The following is an 18,631-nucleotide window of genomic DNA, read 5'->3' as shown; positions in this document are numbered from 1 at the left end:
CAAAAAATAGAAACTCCAGCTGACATGCAAATGAAACTCTAAATCTGGCCACTAAAACTGCCTGACAGTCCCTTCAAGCAGGAACTCCAGCAGACCCCTTCATGACCTCTCTTCTCTTTAGGAGTTTTCCCCCCCATCAACTTCTTACAACACTTCCAGCAGAGCTGCAAACTCCCCCATCTTTGCAAGTTACAGCAGTGAAGTGCAGAAAAACAAGGAAGGAGGAAGGAAAAGGGCTTTCAACAGTTTGCTTAAAAAGCTGAGCCAGGGGAAAACTTACTGCTTTTTATTTATTCTGAAAGAATTAGCATCTCCCTGGCTGCAGATGCAGAGCTTGGTCCAGGCAGGGATGGCATACAGGGTCATCCCCAGCTGACAGTAAGATCTGCTGCATCTAAGCTTGGCAGATCATTCAGGTCTTCAGCAAGCTGCTGCTTCCCAAGGAGAACAAAAGCCCCCACCCCCAAAGGTGACCCTCAGCCCTCATAAGAAAACAGGGTGCCTAGCTCCTTCAGGTGACACCTGGACACTGCTGAGGCTAATGGAAAGCTGACCCTGAGCACAGGAAGAATGGGGTTTGGTCTTCAAATATTTCTCCAGTGACCCTAGAGCAGCAGGGCTGAGCACCCCAGGAATACAGCATCAGGCATAGGAGACATCTCAAGGAATCAAACCCACTCGGTCAGGATGAACACACTTAGCCCACAGCCTGTGGCAGAGCACTCCTCGACAAAATACGCAGGAATTACTTTCTCACATCAGCAAAACTGTTGAGTTTCGCCACCCCAAAGCCAGCTAACAGACGGACTGACAGCAGCTTACCTGGCCTCCTCTTCCTGCCCACAGCACAGGCTTCACATGCAAAACCCCACAGGGATATCCAGCACCCTGCTTCCATTGCCACCCCTCCACTTTCCAAAGAGTTTTTTTCCCCCCCCAGTAAACTGAAGCATGTGGATGCCCCAAGAGATCTGCATGCTTTGGATTTCATTTATAGATCCAATTCTTCAAAGCGTTCCAAAAGCAGTCAATAGAACAGCATAGTGGTCTGTATTGTAACCTATCTGCAAGGAATCTGTCCAAATCTAAAGAAAAACTCCAAATAACCTCCTGGATTTGCAATGTGAGGCACTACTGTTGCTAGACAGGAAAACACCATCCCAGAGAGGAAAAGTATTTTTAAAGTAGAAAACTCCTGGACCACAACCACTAACACAACCTGAGGCACAGGGATGAAAAGGAACTCTTAGAAGGCTCCAGTGCTTGAAAATATGTTGTTGGTGTATCAGCATCAAACATGTATTAAAGCAACACCTCAATACCAGGTTCCATATGGGGAGACAGGATCAGGCCCCAGGGCACGGGAGACAGACTTGCCTAAGGGCTGGGACAAAGTCTGCAGAGTTAGGAGTGTGCACAGAGGTAGCTCATCCCATTCATTCAATCCCCAAATGATCCTTTTTCTCTCCAGCTTATTACACAATTTTGAAGGAAAACTCCAGCATTGTAAAAACATTAATACCATTTTCATAGTTTCAAACACTACGTCTCTCAACATTCTGAAAGCTTCCAGATGATGCTAAGAATCCTGTTGCTTCTGGAGAAAAAGAGCCCAGACTCAGAGCAACCAACCTCAAAAATGCCTTTTGTGTAGTTCCTTCATTTATTTATTTTAGTTCTAAAGACTTTCCAGACACGTCCACAGAGAAACCACGACATCATTTGGATGGCTCACTCAGTGCTAGGCTTCGTTTCAAGAGCCTTAAAAACTTGCCAAGAGTAACCCAGTGGCTAATTGTACCATGTTGCCAACCTAAGATTTTCCATATAACATTAGATTTCAACAAAATTTTTCCATTCTTTCATGTCTCAATTTTTTTCCTGGTTTTGCTCGTTGTTCCCATGCTGTTGTTTTTTCTTTGCTTCACACAAAGGTTTATTTTATTTTTAAGAAAAAAACACCAGCTTACAATCTCAGTACCTATCACATAAGCTCCAGTCTAGCTCCTAAGAATAGAATCTTTGATACACAGCAAGGCTTGGCTGCAACTGGAGAAGACTGTCCCAGGAACCTTCCTCATGCAAGCTAGGAAGGCAAAGGAGAGGGAATGCACTGCCTAGATTGGCAACAGCCAAAGGTTTAAGCAGGTAACAGGCAAAAACAGGAGGCAGGAAAAAAAATCTTGAGGATCTGCAGATTGCATTCAGCTTGCCTTGGTCAAGGATTTCCACCCACAGCCGAAGAACCAAGCTGCTAGCTCAGGACACCACTGTTGATGCTCAGCCAAAGTGGGACAGCCAAACTCGATAATGGAACTGTTTCCTGATACAGATGTGAGGCTGCCTTCTCAAGAAAGCACAAGACAGTGTCCACCTGGAAGGGTTTCCCTTCCCAAAAATCTCCCAAAACCTCCCCAGCAAGCCACCATGCCATTAGCAGGGAATAAAAACCTAACCAACATTTTCAGACTGCTATTCCTGACAGCTCTGCAATAGCTGCACTCCGAAGGGGCCAAAACCAGATATAAATCCAAATAAAAGTAAGAAGAGCCCAAAAAGGCACTGAGCAGTCCCAATCCAGAACACAACCAAGCACCATGAAACTTCCATGCTTCAGTAGAACAGGAGCTTTTGGTTACACCAGCCCTCCCTTGGGGCTCCCCAGCACATCAGTTGATCCAAGGGGGACCCCCTTTTGTGGGGACAGGGTCTCTCCCAGCACAATGCCAGTACCGGGCCCTACTGCTTGTATCAAACACGCTTGCTGTATAGCCAAGACAGATGGTTGCGCTCCACACTGAGAAGTTAAAAGTCAAGGACCTACAAAGGTAGCGCAGGGAAACTGGTGAAGGTTATCAGGTTACCCAGCTGAACTCCAGAAGCAGCATAAATCACAGGCGCACCCACCTCTGACACAGACTTTTACTTTGGGACAAATCCTGCAGAACTTAAATTTGACCCAGCTCCAGCAGATGACTGTTTAAAGCCTCAGCATTCCCAAAATATCCTCAGCAGTAGCAATATCGGAGACTTGCAGCACAGTCAGGGCTTTCCTAAGTATGAGTAGAGCCTACGCTGGGTAAAAAGTGCAGAACAGGGAGTGGAAAAAGTCTTCCTCTACATGAAAAGAAGTCTGGGAAGAGGTATGTTTTGTGGTTCCTTCCTGGTTTACTTCCCAGACAATTCTTCTCTTTGCAAACAGCAGTTTCCATTCACCAAACCTACATACTGAAGAGTTATAATCAAGTCTTCAACAGAACCCAAACAATGTTTTAAACCTTTCTCTGCAGCATAATTCATTTTATGAAATGATAGCTGCATCCTGAGGATAGGACTCCTGCTAAACAAACCAGGCAAGAGCATACGTGGGCGAGTGTGTACATACATGATGAAGTGCCAAATTTATATTGTAACGCAGCAGGGATTTCCCCCGTCTTAGGGGCTGCTGCACTTCAAAGTCAATTCACGCGACAGCAGAGCATGAGCTCCGAATGGAATCGCTCTTCCCAAATCATCCCGGACCTGGGTACCTCCACCCCAAACCGTGCCATACGCAGACTGTCTTAATGCCAGCGGCAAGCAGCAAGGCCCCTAACATGACCCTTTGGAAGTCCTTTAAGGCCAAACAGCCCCCATCTGCACCATTTGTTTGAACAAAGTGCTGGACCCATGTCCACACCCGAGGCGTTTGCTGCCAGCCAATAGCTGCTGGGCTCAGCTGCACTCTTTTCCCAGGTCCCACCGCTCTCCAAGACATAGCCACAAGCAACCACACAAACACATAAATAGTAAAAGCATGAATCACCATGGTGATACCTCCATTTGAGAACTTTTCTTTTTTCTTTTTGTTTTACATACACCATTTCCCCAAGGACCTGCTGGTCTGCGCCCCCCTCCCCCCCTCCATTACCCCTTGTAGATTTGCTGGGCCAGAAAGCCCCTAATCCTCAATCTGCTCGTGGGGAAGCGTTCACAGCAGTATTGCTGCTCTGTGCCGTCTTCCCAAGCGTAGACTTTCACGTTCACAAAGAGTGACTGGCATCCATCCTCCACCTGCTTTGGGAAGGGCAAGGTTTGCGGTGCAGCCCCAGCATTCAGATAGCATGGGGAGAGAGAGCGCACAGGGAGCACGTCAGAAAGTCAGGGCATAAGACAAAAAGCTAAGAAAAGTAATTGTTGAAAAGACTTAATCGCTAATTCGCTTTACCTCCACAGAAGAGAAAAACTCAGGACTGAAGAGCAGTTTCCTGGAAAGTACTCCCACAGATTTACTTCTGAAGTCCAGACAAAACTCAGATTACCTAAAACGCATCTACAAATGGTGCTTCACACAAATGCCTCTGAGTTACTGGCATGTGCCACAGCAGCGCCTTCTGCTTCTCAGCATCTGTCACAACGCTCTGTTTCATCTTTGAGATCAGATCAGTAATTCAAAGCAGTTGTGAGAACACACACTCTAAGCCAGGCTGCAGGACAGACAGGAAAACTTTGAATCACCAAAGCAGGGACGGACAGGCAGCACCAGACCACATCTTCAGTGTCTGAAGAAAAGCAACTGGGTACATGCTACAGAGGGTTATAGGACATCTACGTGCCATTAAGGGTCCGGGCCTCTGGGACAGTGGCAAAGATTTTCATGTTGGAGCTCTGAGAAAAAGAAAAGGTGCTAGAGAATTAAAACTTTTATGTTGAACATAGTCTACAGCACAGCTGCTGGTGCCATACACAGAGAAATGGCACTCTGTCTTTTCTTGGGAGCTACCAGTAGGCTACACCCAGTTGAATAAGGCTCACGCCTCTGCATCTGCATCACCCTCCCACAGCACAGAGGTGGGAGATCAAAGCAGGAGCCCCATCACCGAGTTACACCCCAAAGGCTTCTGACAGATGTTGGTACAACCCCTGCAACACTGTGATCTGACTGCAAGTCACCACATACAGATCTCAGGTTGGAAAGGACCCATTAGGATCAGAGTCCAACTCCTCGCTCCTCGCAGGACTACCTAAAAATAAACCATATGACCAGGGACATCATCCAGATGCTCCTGGGACTCTGACGGGCTTGGTGCTGTGACCACCTCCCTGGAGAGCCTGTTCCAGTCCCTGGCCACCTGCAGTGAGGAGCCTTTCCTGACGTCCAGTCTAAGCCTCCCACACAGCTTCATTCCATTTCCTTGTGTCCTGCCCCTGGGGAGACAGGAACCTACTAGTTAGAGTTGCTCTAGATTTCAAAAAGGAATGAACCTGATAAGTCCATCTCTGACAACGAAGCGTAAGGGGCAGGGACAGTACCCATATAAAATAAGGATGCACATCCCCTTGATGGTACCTATTTGTTCTGGGGCAGACCATGTCTGCAAGCAGCAGGAGTAACACCAAGCCAGTTTTGTTCATTGGGTTCAAAGAGGTTGTATACGTGAGGATCCAGCATTACAGACCTTTTTTATTGGTAAAAAGAAGTTGTCTATGTGAAGGATCCTGCGTTACAGACCTGAGCGAGCAACGCCAGCGGGCAAGTCCACACTTTTGTCCCTCTTTGTATGCCAAGAATTAGCAACTCTTCAGCAGGTTTTTGCCTTAGAGCTACCCCTAAAGACCAGAGATGAAACGGAATTTCGTCAATCCTCAGTAAGCGATCGCCCAGGCAACACTGTGATGCTTCAGACTGAAGAGCTAAAATTCCCATCAGCTTTGGTGGGAGCCATCTTGTTGGCCGCGACTCTGAAACCAGCTCCCACATCCAGCATGGCTACAGCACCGCAGGGCAGCGAGCACGGGAGCAGCCTTCAAAAACCAACTCGAAGGGAAGGGTCAGCAAAGTTTCCCTCTTGACCCCAGCTTACATGGGAGAATAATATATTACCTCAGCTGAATGCCTCTGCTGCGTCCCCTGGCCGGGGCATGTTCAACAGCTGGGTGCTTTTAAGTTAAAGCCGTGTTCCAATCTGGCAATTCATTGACAGCACAATCCAGGTTTTACACTGGAAATCAGATGCGCCACCAATTCCAGACTTATAAAGTCATATTTCTTCTTGTAAAACAATATCAACACTTTTGATTGGCAAAATATTAAACAAAACACTTCTAACTGGCTGGATAAAGATTATTTTTTTTTTAGTTCATTCTAGATGACTGGGGAAGAGCCAAGGAGAAAAGCAACAGATGGTAACAGGATACTTCATAATTTCCAGCATTTTTCTTTCTTTTAAAGGGCGCGCCATGTATTCTTATTACACTTTTCTTTGCCACTAAAGGAAACTGCTGCTTCCAAAAATTTTCACCCAGAAACCTGATTTAATTTTATAGGGATTTGTAAAAGCAGAGACAGATTCCAACTTTGTCTGTGGGTTAGATTTTTGTGTGACATCATCTGTTAAGATATGGGAAAATCTGAGCTGCAAGGGCAGTGTTCAGAGGCAGTTCAGTTCGTGTCACCTTTGACATTTTTCTCTATTTTTCTGGAAACCCTCTCTGCAAGGTGTCTTCCCCCTTCCTTTGGAGCCACCTGATAAATCTGCTGTTTAAGATTACAGAGAGGATTCACCTCTCCATACAGAACAGAAACAAACAATCTGAGCCGAAACAAAACCAAAGAGAACTTAGAAAGATTTAAAAAAAAAAAAAAAGAGCGATAAAGAGCATTAGTCAATGCTATCAGCAGTCCCAATCTGACTCCTCCCTCATCCAAATTATTTGATGTCCCATTAAAAGGCTCATTAGGAAAACTGAGCTTTTCATTGCAAGAGGCATTACTTGGAGCTGCATATTGGCCCTACAAAAACTCTCAAGCCACGCACCACAGCTTCGCTCCAGCCAGCCCTCTGCTTCCCACCGCTGCGGCGAGACCAAAAAGTTTTAGTAAAGTTCCTAGGTACCACTAAAAGGAGCTAAGTCTTCTGTCAAAGCTGGCTGAAGGATATTCACCAACAGGCAAAATGCCTACGGATACTCTAAAACCATTAAACCGTTCACATAGACAGAAAAAGGAAATTTTTTTCATCTTTGCCTTGAAACTGAACTGGTAACAATTCATTTTCAACTAACACAAAGTAACAGAGCAGCCTGACAAGCTGGCTGGGCAAAAGGGGAACTTGGAATGAGCTAGGATCACTCCTAGATAGAAGAGTTCTTCTAGTCACAGAACTCTGAACAGTCCCTTACTTTCGCAGTACAGCAAAACTCTTGTGGTAGCTCCGTCGACCGTTAGTTTTTCCCACAGTGATGTTCTAGAGGCATTTTATTCATTGACTAGCAACTAATTTTCCATCTTGCTCAGACTTTGCAAGCAAGCCATTAATGAAAGCATTCCTCATACGCCCACCTTTTCTTCCTTAAGGTCATTTAACAACCTCGAAATTATAATTTCAGGCAATCACACTGCTATATACAGAATCCCACACGTGTTTGTCCTGGTAACACACAAACCACCCTGCAAACACCGCTTCCTAGAAAAAAATACCCAGAACACACAAAAATCCAGCATGAAAGTTGAATCCCAGGCAGCTCAGCTCTTCGGGGCACTTCTCCGTTTCTCGAGTTACCCTGCAGAACTCAGTTTAACTTTTCCCATTTCAAAAATCAGCATCGCCAACAAACCGCTTTGCATTTCCCCCCCTTGAAATACAACATCAAAAGCCCTTCAAGAGCCGATGCCTCCAAGTGTCTGCTCCATACTCAAGGAAACACTGGGAAAACACAGGGAAAACTTTTCCAGCAGACCTCCCGGTCTCCATCTGCCCTGCTCTGGCATTGCACAGCCCACCCGGGGAAGTCAGACATTTGGAAAGCAGAGCTCTCCAAACCCGCTCTGCAAACCCAAAGCGGCCAATTAGTGAAATAAAAGTATTTAGCCTCGCTCCTGTATGATTGTAAAATTTGAAAACAAAAAAAAAAAAAAAGGCATTCCAGGATTTTTCTGGCTGCGTGGCTAGTGCTGTTGCACATCTGGTACTTCACAGACTTTCCTTTTGCAACACTCCAGGATTTTAGGGAGAAATCCTGGTTTACTGGGGCTGGGGAGACTGGGGGGATGGGGGTGGTGTGTGTGGGGGGGTGTGTGCAGAGTGAGCCTTGGGGTCCTGAGCAGAAGCAGCTGCAAAAAGCTTTTGTGTAGCGAGATCTGCCGCTTTGATGCAGAGGGAACAGATTCCTGCAGGACAAAAAAAAGTTTCTTCTGCTCAAGGAGGAACTGCGCAAGGCGAGAGGTTTCCAGTTGCCTAAATATGCACTCGCAGATATATCCACGTAGATATATAAAGACCTAGAGCCTCCAGAAACCCATCCTGACTTTTGCTCCAGAAAAAAAGAGCCCAGCAACAGGCAGCTCTGCTCTAAGAAAAGCGAATAAACTATTGTTTTAGGTTTTTTTCCCCCTTTTACGGGCCCCCTGACAAACGGCATTCGGAGACTCGGGCAGCTAAAGGAGGCTGGGTGAGGTTTGGGTTTTGTTGGGGTTTTTTTTTCCTTTTTTTTCTTCTTTTTGTTCTCCTCCTTTCTTTTATATTTTTTCTTTTGTCTTTTTTTCTTTTCTTCTTTTTTTTTTCCTTTTTTTTCCGCCCCGGAATGCACTGAGCAAGGGAAGGCAACTGCCTTGCCCCGCACAACAGCCCGCTCGCCCTCCCCGCTGCCACCCGCCTCCCCGCCACCGTCCCGGGGATGGGGTGGGGGGCCCGGGGGGTCCCTTACCTGCCCGGCCGAGGGACAGGGCACCCAGCAGCACCAGGGCAGCCGGTACCCACCAGCTCCGTATCCAACTGCGCCTTTTCCACCGCGTGTGCGTATCCATGGTCCACAAAAAACGGGGCACCAGCTCGGGACAACTCGAGGGGAAAGGGTGAAAAAAAAATAATATATACAAGCGAAGAAAAACCGCTCAGACCCCCCCGCCAGCCCCCCCCGGAGAGCAGCCGCTTTTTATAAAGCCATGGGGCGGGCGGAGGGCTGTGGGGGGCTCCGCCGCGCTCACTCCCGGCCCCTGCCTGCTCCTGCAGCGCAAAACTTTTCTTTCTCTCCCCCCACCCCCCTTTTTTTCCTCCTTCTTTTAAACCCAAGGGCAGAGTTTGTCAATCCCGGAGCCGCGCAGCAAATCAGGGCGGGGAGGAGCGGCCCCAGCCCGGCCCCCGGCCCGCCCCGGCCCCGCGGCAAGTTCGAACGCTGCGGGGCTGCCCCGCACCCGGCCCGCGGCTACGGGCACCAGCCGCACTCGTCCGTCCCTTCCCCTCCTCCCAGCCCCCTGCTCTTCCCGACCCCCCCGGGGATAGGGCCTGGGGCTGGCAGAAGCATGGAAAGTGCAGGGATTTTTTTTTTTTTTGGGGGGGGGGAATAGAAAAAATAAAAAAAAATTGAAAGAGGCCACCGCCTCAAAACGTGAGTGCAAAGGGTAAAAGTGCAAAAAGTGCAAACAGGAAGGAGTGGGAGGGGAAGGTGGCATCCCCCCTCCAGGCTAGCCAGGCACTGGGGTGGCAAAACCCTCTGGCCAGCCAGCAAGGGGGCAGCTGGGTGGGTGTGTGTGTGCGCTTCAGGACATGGTTTAGTGGTGGACTGGGCAGCCCTAGGTTAACAGCTGGACTTGAGGATCTTAAAGGATTTTTTGCAGTCTGAAGGATGCTGTGACAGTAAGGGATGGAAGCGCTGCTGGCCGTCTGGCCACACGCAGCTTGTCCTGGTGCCCAGCACTGTCCTGCTCCTTGAGGCTCTTCCTCTCCCTGTGCCGCTGATCACCTTCCCACATCAGTGGTGGCTCATGCATCACACTGGTAAACATCAACTTCAAGTGATTCTACTTGTTCTGGCATTGTATAACAGCAATATTACAACAGGACTGAGAAAAAAAAAAAAAACAAACAAACAAACACAAAAGCTGATTGACTTCCCCACACCAGATCCCCTCCAGGGACCTGAGGGAGGGTACTGCTGAAGGAAAGGAAGACAGACCTCACACTGTAGGAATAGGTGGCACATGATGCTGCAGACCCCTCAACAAAACCAAGATCATGTCACCTGGAGACCAGAGGAGGAAGAACAACCAAAGGCAGCCCTCTTCCCTTCACAAAAAGGCTTTCAAGAGTATCCATACCTGCTTTGTCAGTGCCATTAAAGACCTGAACATCATTGCTAGCACCATCCAGGTGACAGACCCAGCTCCTGTGACTTTTGTAGTTGGAGTTGTAGTGATTTTTCACGGAGCAGTGATTTCATCTGTAGACTTACACCCTGAGCCACACCAAAACACCTCAGCCATCCCCAGTCCTTGCACAGCAGCATCCTTAAGGCCTCCATCGTTCCACAGGGAAAACACCATTGCCATCACCTGAGCTCCCACACTCTGCCTACCCGGGACTCCAGTTGTCTGTAGGCTCAGTCATTCAGCACTGCAAAGCACCTGAGCAGTCACTGGCCATTCCATTTATTACATTATTTATGTACAAGGAGGGCAACGTATGAGTCAGGGGTCACTCATCCTGTCCCTGCTTTGGGCTGCCTGATGGAAGACCTCAACACAACAGAGGCTTATGTTGAGCTTTAGCTTTTCACTCAGCATAAATCTTTGACCTGTTGGAATGAAAGTTACTTGGATGGATAACTGATATCAAACTAATGCACCAAAACCTACAAGCACAGGAGGCCAAATCCAACCAGACAGAGGGGAAAGGGATGCTCCCTGTCCTCTCAGTTTGTAGCCTGATTAAGTTATCTAACAGTTCAATGGAAAGAAGGGCTGTAGGAAATCTCTCCTTTACCTCTGAACCTGTTGAGATGCCTTTCTCCCCCTCCTACAAGCCTCCCCATGAAATTGGAAAGGCTGGAGCATGAGCCACACACGAGAAGAGATTCTTTGCTGAAAGAGCCTTTCACCAGAGGGAGGTGAGAGGCAGATTGGCCGCAAGCCCCTGCGTCAGGAGCTGGGAGGAGGCATGCAGCATGCATGTGCTGCCTGCAGCCACGTGTAAGGTGGGTACGGTGCCAGTGGCACTCCTGGGCAAATCTCTCAGATGAAAAGCCCTTCCAGTTCTTGCCTTTCATGAGTAACCAGATGACTAGAGGCTGGAGAGACAAATTAAGTGATTCTCCATATCCAGGAGGAGCCTGGAGGCAAGCTCTTCCAGCACAAATAACACCTGCACAGCCCTGCAAACACCACTGCAGAGCACCCACTGGATGCAGCCCAGCAATGGCAGCATCTGTCACCACTGCACCTTCCTCCTGCTTTTAAAACATCCCACCACTCACAGCAACAGCCCTTTCCACAGGCTCACAGCTGTCTCCGGTATGGGGCAGAGAAGCTACTCCACAGCTCACAGACACTGCACGACAGATCCTTTTCTTCCCATTTGTGTGGACCACGAAGCATCCCAGGCATATGGATGTGGAACTAGGACAGCCAAAAGCACCAGCAGACCCCGTGGGTTGCAAATACCCTCCCCTTCCCAGTAACCCTTCTTATTATGATAACAAAGTAATAACTTGAGCCACAGTATTTCTGTGGATGTCTAGTCACCCTTGAGAAGCACTACCAGCCCCGCTGACAGCAGGGGTGTCCGATTTCGGCCCCCGTTACACAAATGCCAGGATCCTGGGTCTTCTCATCCCAGACTGGCATTTCTGATCATACAAACAGCTCATTGTTTTGGAATGAGACCCTGTTTTGTCCTCTCCAGCTGCAAATGAAAATCCCAGTAACACCTGCACGCTGTAACCAAAGCACTGACATTCCCTGCCCTTCCAGAGGCATACAGCTGTAAGAAGGGGGATACCTAAAAGCATCAAGAGCGCTGCAGACAAGGAAATAAAAGCAGCTCAGAGCAGTACACTCACTCACCCACCACCCATTTTCCAAGGGCTCTCAACTCCAGAAGCAAACCAGATTACCCAAACCTGGACCCACATCAGATGCAAAGCAACTTTGCTTTACACCACTTGAAAACCTGGCCCAGGGAGATTTTGCCAAGTAGTAAGTCTGAGTTTCCAGGTGATTTCAAAGCTTGCACAGACCTGTTTGCCCCTCCTTGACAATAACAGGGAAACACAGAAATCAGCTTGTAATGGCAAACTGGAAAATTCCAGCATCTACTTGCCAAGTTTAAAGCACCAACCACGGAGTTGGAGCAGGCTGGATCATCTGGTGGTGCAAACTCCAGGTAGGTTTACATGAGCTGGCTTGGTCAACACCAACTCCGAAATCCCTCCAGCAGCCAGTTGGGGTAACATCTGAACAGCCAAAGGAATACAGTGCAGCAGTGGCAGATGGCCAAATATCTTTAAGGAACAGCAGTTTATAGAAGTATTTTCATGACTAAATGCATCTTGAGCCCAGCTGGCTGTTCTTTATAGGACAGAGGACACATTTGTGAGCTTTCAAAAAAGCTTACAATACATAGGTAATTTTTTTCCAAAACAGTGTATATGCTATGAAGCCAGACATAAGCATTCAGCCAAAAGCCCCAAAAGGCCATTACTCTGTAGTTTGAAAAGAAATATTGGGATAATCAGAAAAAATAGCCCTAAGTGTTACTGATAAAGCAGTTATACCCTATGACCAGCTGATGATAACAGACTGAAAAATGAGACTTTCTTAGAGTTACCTGAACTATTGCATAAATAACCAGGAAAGACAGCTGCTCTCAGGAATGATTTCAAATACTGTTTATGAAGAGCACATGTATCTGAAAAGACTGTTTTCCTCTGCAGTCTTACTGTCTGCCTTTACTCTTTACAAACGTATAAACAGTTATATCCCCACGCCTAACTCAAATTTTATGAATTGCCTTATGCTGAAGTCACAATCCTGACTTATGATCTCACACCTCTTGCCATGGAAATGATTGCTCAGCTTCAGAAAAAAAACACACATGAGAATTTAGTACTACTGAAACATTTTGGATTGAGCAACTTGACAAATAAAGGTATCCATTTACCCACAGCAGAAGCACCATATCTGGTATCCCAAAACTGAACACAGTCTCAAGCCTCAGTGCTCCATACAATCTTTAATCTGACCAAAGCATTTACTGCACTATCCAGGACTGTTCACATCCATCCCCATCTTGTTGAAGAGCTGCCGTGTGGCAGCAGCTTCCCCAACACCCCAAAACCTTTCCAAAAACATTGTTTTGAAATCTGCATTTCTAGAACATGGTGATTCACAACACAACACCACCAATATTGCAAGTGATCAGGCAATACCAAACATGCAGAGCAGATACTGCTGTGTTCCATCTAAGACTCCAGGCTGGCTGGTGACACAGTGAATAGATTCAACAGGTACCTCCCATGCATGAAAAATTTACAGCTCTAGAAAGAGTTAAGGATTTTCCAACCAGGAAGGAAGAAAAAATAAATAACATAACACAGAAATAAAACCACCACTCCCATGGTTAAGCACCTGTTTGGGCTCTGCAGGCCAGTTTCTTTGCAAAACAGACACAGTGCTGTGAGAAGAAGAGCTGGACAGCCAATTCTCCCAGATCCCAGCTGCTCTGGTGGAAATTCAAATCTGATTTTTGCCATGAGGTGGCACCAGGACAAGTCCCATCAGTGGAAAGATCCACCAACACAAGGTGGGATTTGTTTTTTGTATGTTTAAATGTTTCATAGTCAAAGAGGTTTAATAGAGGAAATAACATTATAAAGAAAACAGACTTTCCACTCCTCCTCTTTTTCCAGTGTTGTTGCCTTCTCTTCAGCTTCATGTGAAACAACTCCAAGCCTTGTATGTGTCTGAACCACACTGATCTATTAAATGCAGAAGGACAAATTGCACCACGGTGCCTATTGAGGAGGATGAACTCAGTTCACCTTCTTCCCCTTTCGTCTAGCTCCTCTCCGTGCCCAGAGCCAGCCTGGAAGACTGGTAGGAGTTGCCATTCCCTCTTCATATCCCTGTGTTTTATTTCCTCATGCCCTATGATCTGCAGTCAATGGCCCAGGCTAAACCCTGTATAATCTGTCTAGACTTGAGGGAGATAATCCTTGGTGCTACAGAAAGAGTTACATTAAACCACAAGGCTGCACATTAACAAAGACCTGTGACTTACCCTATGATCTTCACAAGGGTCAAAAAATGAAGAAGTCCCAAAGTGACTTGGACTAAACTCTCACTGACCCCAGCGAAGGTTTTGTTGAATACAGAGTTCATTTTCTAGCTCCAGTTTGTCCATCGCAATCATGCCTGAAGATTGAAGGTGAGCCCAAACCACAAAGCTTATGCACAGGTCCAAAGTCACCCAGCAACATCTGGCTGCAGGGGCTGAGCTTGGATGCCTGTTAGGAATGTTTTCAGCCGGACCACTGTGGTGTTCATTTTCAAGCCTTTCACAAGGAAGGCTTTAGATATTTTTCCCCAGGAAAAAATGTTGGTATTTTTCCCCAGGTTTGGGGTTTCCCCCTCCCTGTTACTCCAGAAATACAGATAAGTAGATGTGCTGGTAGTTTTGAGAACTGAGGTCACCTGCTGCCTTACATTTTCTGAAATAATACCAGGACAGGTGTTAATTGTGCCCCAGTAACCTTCCCTCATTACCTACCTCTTCAACCAATCACCAGGCTATTTTTGGCAAACATTCCTTGTATAGTTACTTCATATTAGTAAAAAAAACATCTTTGGTAGCTTCTAAGCATAAGCAAGATTTGGTGTCGCACCAAGGAAAAAGCCAGTAATTGGTTTTCCCCTACCACATTAGCTACAATTAGCTTCTTTGAGCCAAGCTCATTCCTAATGAGATGTGCACTAGAGTCCTACCCAAGAAAGCCCTCAATCCAAAATACAAATTGCTCGAAGTGCTGGGATACAACTTCTGCTGACTACTTATTCTGTGTAAGTCTTGGTCTATAGCATATGGAATAGCTTTTGAAGCACAGCAACCCAGCTTCTTCCCTGCAGAGCTTTCTTAGAAAGATCCATCTCTAAAGTTGTCTTTGAATTTCTTTGGGGGATTTTAGGACTGTTCCAGAGCTCTGTACTCTCCAAAGCAGCCCATGCAACAAGTGTGTGCTACCTGTGCGTATGTGAGGGCACCAAACACTTAAAGGTTAGGGCATGCATGGGAATGCTGGATGGGAATTAAATAGTGCAAAATTCAGCCCAAGATGTCAGGAAAAAAATCCTTACATTAAGATCTCCTCAACCATAGAAGATCTGTTAGAGTTCCTTGAAAGAAGCAGTGAAAACATCCCACTGCCTGAGTCATATCAAAGCCGTCTGGATAAACGTGTACGCTGTTGGGAACAATCCTGCACTGGCATGGGAGTGGGTTGGGTGACCAGAGATCTTTCCCACTGATGGTTTCCGCAGCTCAGTAATCCTGAAATAATTTGGATTGATTTCACAGGAAAATGTGGTCACAGCACGAAGACAAGCCTCGTGGCTCCTGCTCCCACCATTGAGCAAGTGGGTCGTTGGCATGTACGAGACACCCCAGCAGCCCCTCTGCCCATTTTGCCTGTGATAACGGTACATGCTTCAGGATAAGGAATGTCGTTTGCTACGTTTTCCACCCATACACACAAACTGACAAAAAAAAAAGGATTTGTCCCCATGAGATCTAACGAAACAAAAAATCTGTATGTTCTACACATGTCCAAGCACACCCAAAATTAGCATAATTTGTGAATTATTCTGCGCAGGTCTAGTAACTGCTTAAAGCATCCCAGTACGTTTTGGTTGCATCAGCTGATGGTCCTTCCATCCTGCAGTCCTTCCTCAAAAAAAGCAGAACAAGTTAAAGCTTAGAGATTTTATTTTACCAAATAATTCTCATCCACATTTTCCCTTCTCTAATATTTCTGTCAATTAACCATGTAACAATTTCCAGACAGCTATTTCCATTTATAATTTTGTTTCATTAACTATACCAAAAATGGCACATTCCATAGATTCCCCTTTGATTTCACAAGATTACAGGTTCATTCCACCGAGGGCTTCTGCAGAGACAAAACCCTTCATTTTGTCTTCTCCCCCTTGAAGTAGTGGTTTAGAAATTATGAGAGTACAAGGATGCTATGTGCACCACCCAGCCATCAAAAAGCAATTCAGACAACAGGCAACAGTCTTTGTACGTCTAAGCTACTTTCTAAATAGAGAGGGGAAAGAAAGTGTCAGGCAAAGCAGTCATTTTTGTGGATGAATCACTCGAGGAATCCAATCCAGCTATCAAGTGGTCTCTAACATGACTGATTTTTACTTCTGTCTGTTCAGTGTTTCCAGTAAGTCACCTTCTCAGATGAATCAGCACCTTTCTACAAGTCCCCACAGTAACTTCTGCTTTCTCCCCACTGATGACTTTCCCAGTTTGGGGAGCACTGGGGAGAGCCAGACAGCATGGCCAAAGGTACAGACCTTGGCCAAAACAAGGTGCCAGATCGTTAACATTTTTAACTAGAGGTACAGCGCTTGTACATCCAGATTAAGCACCAATATCCCACAGCAGCTCACCCTAGCCCTGCTCCAGTCCATGCCCTGGTCCATGCTCCAGTCTCAGCCTCCTACTTCAGCTGGGTTTGCAGGGTGCAGCACCCATGTATCAACCATATTTCTACAATAGATGCTCAGCTACCGCTTTGGGGACGATACCTTCTGGTGCTGGTGTCTTTCTATAGCATTGCACTCTTCTGAAATTGTTATCAGGTTTTACAGCTATCTGAAACTGCAGATTGGTTCATCACCTCTTACAGGATGTCTTGATCATTTTTTTTTTATTACAGGCCTGCTTTTGTTCCCAGTTCAATTCCAGACCAAGGCAGTATCCTAAAGCCTCCTGTCTACATATTTTATATGTGATTTTTTTAAAAAATTATTTTTACATTTCTTAGACACGCTTCATGGAAGTCCAAGGAAGTTTGGCCACACATTCTATCTTCAAGATCAGCAGTGCAAAATACTCTACCAGCATTCCACATCCCTTTGAGGATCTGACCCAGAAAAAAAATAGCCCTAATTGTTCTTTCCTGGGGCATTAAAAAGCAACTGTGTCTGGAAATGGGTAGCAGACAGACTGTGCTTTCCATCTTTGAATTGCAACTAGACCATACTTTTCTGAAAACATAAGCTATAAAGCTATATGTATATAAACACTATTGGCTTACTTTTTTTTTTTTGCCTGTAGCTCCCTGTCCAGAGGGCAAGATCTCTCAGAGAACTTTTTCTTGCCCTGTACATTATGACTATCTTGTTGGGTTTGAAGGGTTTCTGTATCACCATACCCAACATCAAAGTGCAATCACAGCCAGAGCTTTGTCACTCTGTGCAATTTTATTAGCCCTGTGAAGCAGCACTGTGCTTATTAGAGGTCCTGCAGATGTATACAGAGAAACCCCCAGACATCTAATGGGTATAGACAATTCCTAAACACTAAGAAATAGATATCTGCGTAATTAACATTTGGGGGAGATTAAGCTGGCATAGAGATTCATGTGGTTCTGATTAGGACCAGATGTGCTTTTTTTTTTTTTTACTGCTGGTGATCACAACAATAGGGATTTGGCAGCGCATCCTGAACGGGAGGGCTGGGACACTCAGCTGGGTCCTGCCCCTTCCCCAGGACCCAGCCCTGATAGCTGCTCACCTGGTTCAGTCCCTTCCACCTCTGAAACACACAGCCTCAGGATGATGCTATAGATTATCTCCCCCCCCCCCCTTATCAAGCCTATTCAGATTCATACAAACAAATCAAAAGCACAGGGCCATGGCAGACCTGTCCCAAACCCTCTGCTAAAGGGCATCAAATCCCCCTCCACAGAAGCAAAGTCCCTCTGGGAGGGCAGAGCCCTTGACAACTCATTACACCTTCCAGCTGCATGGCTTCCACATTTATGGGTGTCTTTAACCCTTTCCTGCCCCAATGCCTTTTATTTACCCATCATACAGCTTGTTTTCCTCTGGTGAGGCTTCCCCATGGATTGTATTCATAAATCAAGAGGCCAGGGGGATTCATGTTTCACAGAGGCCATGGGGCTTCAATGAATTAAGTCTTGTTTGAACTAGAGTATTTTTATTTTTTTTTTTAGCAAACCAAACAAACTTCTTGACCTCACTTGTTCTGCAGCAAAGCAAGCCCAGAAAGAACTCCTGGCTGCAGTGAGAAGGTCTTTTGCTTGAAAAGTCAAGTATAGCAGCTTCCTCATGGCACTGCTGAGGGAATGGAAGATCTGAGGAGACACCATTTTAGACATTATACTGGGTCCAAGGCTGACTTATGTAAGGGCCCTTTATACCCTTCTGGCAGCTCTGAAATTGCCATCAGTACCTTCTTGCACTTTAAAATGCTTTTCTTGGTATCCTGTTTGGTCCCATTGAGCAGTTTTTCCTCCCCCTTAGTCCCTAGCTTCAGCAGCAGAAATATATGTATATTACCCACATCAGTTGCTCAGCTGATTTTAATTGACAAGGCTCCATCAAAGGCAACAAGGCTTCATGAATTTATGCTCACAGCATCTCTGCCCCCATCCCTTCCTTTAAGTGAAAAGTAGTCAACTACTTAATCACCAAACATGACTGCAATTTCATTTCCAGGGTGATGTTAAATCTTATTGCTAAGTGGACTCTCACTCCACAATCTTCCACGAGATCCACAGAAAATCCAGTCCTTTTCCAGAAATGATTTTCCTTTCAGACAACAATTTATTTCCAGCTCGTATA

The 18,631-nt window shown here is 46.2% G+C and overlaps 1 protein-coding gene across 3 annotated transcripts in view; it reads right to left on the bottom strand.

Moving 5' to 3' along the window:
- COL5A1 (collagen type V alpha 1 chain) overlaps positions 1-9,027 on the bottom strand; it is a 160,312-nt gene extending 151,285 nt beyond the window's left edge. For all 3 annotated transcript variants that reach the window (XM_080400825.1, XM_080400826.1, XM_080400827.1), the window contains exon 1: positions 8,686-9,027. In XM_080400825.1, coding sequence (XP_080256951.1) covers positions 8,686-8,785 — 100 coding nt within the window. In that variant the 5' untranslated portion in view covers positions 8,786-9,027. The remainder of the gene's footprint in view (positions 1-8,685) is intronic.
- Between the last annotated feature and the right edge of the window lie 9,604 nt (positions 9,028-18,631).

Source organism: Falco punctatus (genome assembly GCF_963210335.1).
Source record: "Falco punctatus genome assembly, chromosome: 9".
NCBI lineage: Eukaryota > Metazoa > Chordata > Aves > Falconiformes > Falconidae > Falco > Falco punctatus.
This window is presented reverse-complemented; position numbering and strand designations above follow the sequence as displayed.